Source organism: Geospiza fortis, unplaced genomic scaffold, assembly GCF_000277835.1.
Source record: "Geospiza fortis unplaced genomic scaffold, GeoFor_1.0 scaffold218, whole genome shotgun sequence".
Classification (NCBI taxonomy): domain Eukaryota; kingdom Metazoa; phylum Chordata; class Aves; order Passeriformes; family Thraupidae; genus Geospiza; species Geospiza fortis.
The window spans coordinates 878,811-881,903 of NW_005054524.1; the positions used below are offsets into that span (position 1 = coordinate 878,811).

Genomic DNA, 3,093 nt, shown 5'->3' on the forward strand with positions numbered 1-3,093 from the left:
GCTCCTCGGGGCCCCCGGGCCCCCCCTGAGCCCCGTGTCCCCCCCAGGCCCGAGCCCTCGGCTGACAGCACATCCCAGCCCCCCCCAGGGGCCGTCCCAGCACCGCCATGGGCAAGAAAAGCAAACTGGGCAAGAGCCGGCGGGACAAGTTCTACCACCTGGCCAAGGAGACGGGTGAGGGCCGTGCCCGGCGCTGGGGACGGGGGGGCTGCAGCCCCGGGCACCCCCAGAGCCACCCTCCTGCTGCCCCCAGGCTTCCGCTCCCGCTCCTCCTTCAAGCTGCTGCAGCTCAATCGGAAATTCCAGTTCCTGCAGAAGGCCCGGGCCCTGCTGGACCTGTGTGCGGCCCCCGGCGGCTGGTGAGTGGGACAGGCCCCTGAGCTATTGAAAACATGGTACTCATAGCCAAATGTGGTGGACAAAAACTCAACAGTTTAGAGTTAGAAAGTGTGTGTTTATTGTGGGATAGCTCCCAAATACACACTGTGGTTTACACGTGATTACAGAGTCCTTTTATCTGTACAAATATTGGATACCCAAAATACAAATGCATATTCATAAGTTTGGTACATCTCATTTCCAGTATGGATATTGATTTAGTACTGATATCCAAAGACTCTCTAACAGTTTAGAGTTAGAAAGTGCATGTTTATTGTGGGATAACTCTCAAATGCACACTGCAATTTACAGGTGGTTACAGTCTTTTTATCTATACAAGTATTAAATACCCCAAATACAAATGCATGTTCATAACTTTGGTACATCCCATTCCCAATATGGATATTGATATATGGATTTTGATATCCATAGATATCAATTCAATACAAGTATTGAATACCCCAAATACAAATGCATGTTCATAACTTTGGTACATCCCATTCCCAATATGGATATTGATCTGGTACCGATATCCAGCTGTGACAGACAAAAACTCTAACAGTTTAGAGTTAGAAAGTGAATGTTTGTTGTGGGATAACTCCCAAATACACACTGCAACTTACAGGTGATTACAGAGTCCTTTAATCTGTACAAGTATTAATTTACAGGTGATTACAGACTCCTTTTATCTGTACAGGTACTGAATACCCAAAATACAAAAGCACGTCCATAACTTTGGTACATCCCATTCCCAGCAGGGATATTGATCTGGTACCAATATCCAGAGTTAGAAAGTGTTTGTTTATTGAGGGATAGCTCCCAAATACACACTGTGATTTACAGGTGATTACAGAGCTCTTTTATCTGCACAAGTATTGAATACCCAAAATACAAATGCATATTCATAACTTTGGTACATCCCATTCCCAGCAGGGATATTGATCTGGTACCAATATCCAGAGTTAGAAAGTGTTTGTTTATTGAGGGATAGCTCCCAAATACACACTGTGATTTACAGGTGATTACAGAGTCCTTTTATCTCCCTACAATTGTCTGATGTTCCTAAAAGCTATTGATCAGTTTCTATATTCTTCATTATAAACCCAGCTAACCAAACATTTTATTGACAAGCAATCAATTCTTAGTTAACTACTAACTTTTAACTTCATCAAGGCCTGTCTGCTTATTTTAATTAATTCCAATAAAGCTTATCTCTAACTAAAATCTTAGCTCCTCTAAAATCCCTAAATTCTTTAAAGTTTATTTCTGTCAATTTAAAGTTTATCACCACCAGCTGGCCCGGTCGTGTCCCTGTGCTCCCTGTGCAGCTCTGCTGGGCTCCTGGGAGCTCAGTGCCAGCCTGGGAGCTCTGCTGGGAGCTCAGTGCCAGCCTGAGAGCTCTGCTGGGAGCTCAGTGCCAGCCTGGGAGCTCTGCTGGGAGCTCAGTGCCAGCCTGAGAGCTCTGCTGGGAGCTCAGTGCCAGCCTGGGAGCTCTGCTGGGAGCTCAGTGCCAGCCTGAGAGCTCCAGCTGGCCCGGTCGTAGCTCAGCGCCAGCCTGGGAGCTCTGCTGGGCTCCTGGGAGCTCAGTGCCAGCCTGAGAGCTCTGCTGGGCTCCTGGGAGCTCAGTGCCAGCCTGAGAGCTCTGCTGGGCTCCTGGGAGCACAGTGCCAGCCTGAGAGCTCTGCTGGGGCCCTGCTGTAGCTCTGCTTCTCTCTGTTCTTGCCAGGCTCCAGGTGGCCTCCAAGTTCATGCCGGTGTCCAGCCTGATCATCGGTGAGTTTGGCAGGAGCTGGGGACAGTCCCTGGCTGTGACAGACAGAGGGGATCCTGGCAGGAGGGGGCTGGGTGGGGAAGCAATTTGGGATGGGCTGGTGCCCCTTTTGAGGGGCTTTGATGTGTTTCCTCAACCAGGGGTGGATTTGGTGCCCATCAAGCCCATTCCCAACGTGGTGACCCTGCAGGAGGACATCACCACTGAGAAGTGCCGCCAGGTACTGCCCAGGGTCACCTGGGGCCCTGCAGGTCCCTGTGGTGGCAGAGGGGTCACAGGGGGTGGGCTGGGGTCCTCCTGAGGGACAAATGGGTGTTCCTGTCCCACAGGCCCTGCGCAAGGAGCTGCAGACGTGGAAGGTGGACGTGGTGCTGAATGATGGAGCGCCCAACGTGGGAGCCAGCTGGGTGCACGATGCCTACTCCCAGGGTGGGGACACAGGGACAACTCACTGCTGCTAGAGAGTTCTGGGCTGCTGTGGCTTGGGAGGGACCTTAAAGCCCATCCAGTGCCACCCCTGCCATGGGCAGGGACACCTTCCCTTGTCACGGGGTGCTCTAAGCCCTGTCCAACCTGGCCTTGGGGATGGGGCAGCCACAGCTTCTCTGGGAAACCCATTCCAGCCTGTCTCTGCCCTTCCAGGGAAGGGTCATTCCCTCCCTCGCTCACTCTCTGTTCTCTCCTGCTGCAGCCAACCTGACCCTCATGGCCCTGAAGCTGGCCTGTGAGTTCCTGTGCAAGGGTGGCTGGTTCATCACCAAGGTGTTCCGCTCCCGGGATTACCAGCCCCTCATGTGGATCTTCCAGCAGTTCTTCCAGAAGGTCCAGGCCACCAAGCCCCAGGCCTCCCGCAACGAGTCTGCTGAGATCTTTGTGGTGTGCCAGGGTGAGCAGCCAGGGGAGCCTGGAGGGGCTGGGATGGGGCTGGGAGAACCTGCTGCTGG

At 52.5% G+C, this 3,093-nt stretch overlaps 1 protein-coding gene across 1 annotated transcript in view; it reads left to right on the forward strand.

The window, feature by feature from the left end:
• The first annotated feature begins 36 nt into the window (after positions 1-36).
• Positions 37-3,093, forward strand: part of FTSJ3 (FtsJ RNA 2'-O-methyltransferase 3) — an 8,999-nt gene continuing 5,942 nt past the window's right edge. The window contains exons 1-6 of the mRNA XM_005429124.2: positions 37-174; positions 254-359; positions 2,105-2,151; positions 2,290-2,369; positions 2,479-2,578; positions 2,841-3,035. Of these exons, the coding sequence (XP_005429181.1) occupies positions 108-174; positions 254-359; positions 2,105-2,151; positions 2,290-2,369; positions 2,479-2,578; positions 2,841-3,035 (595 nt within the window). The 5' untranslated portion in view covers positions 37-107. The remainder of the gene's footprint in view (positions 175-253; positions 360-2,104; positions 2,152-2,289; positions 2,370-2,478; positions 2,579-2,840; positions 3,036-3,093) is intronic.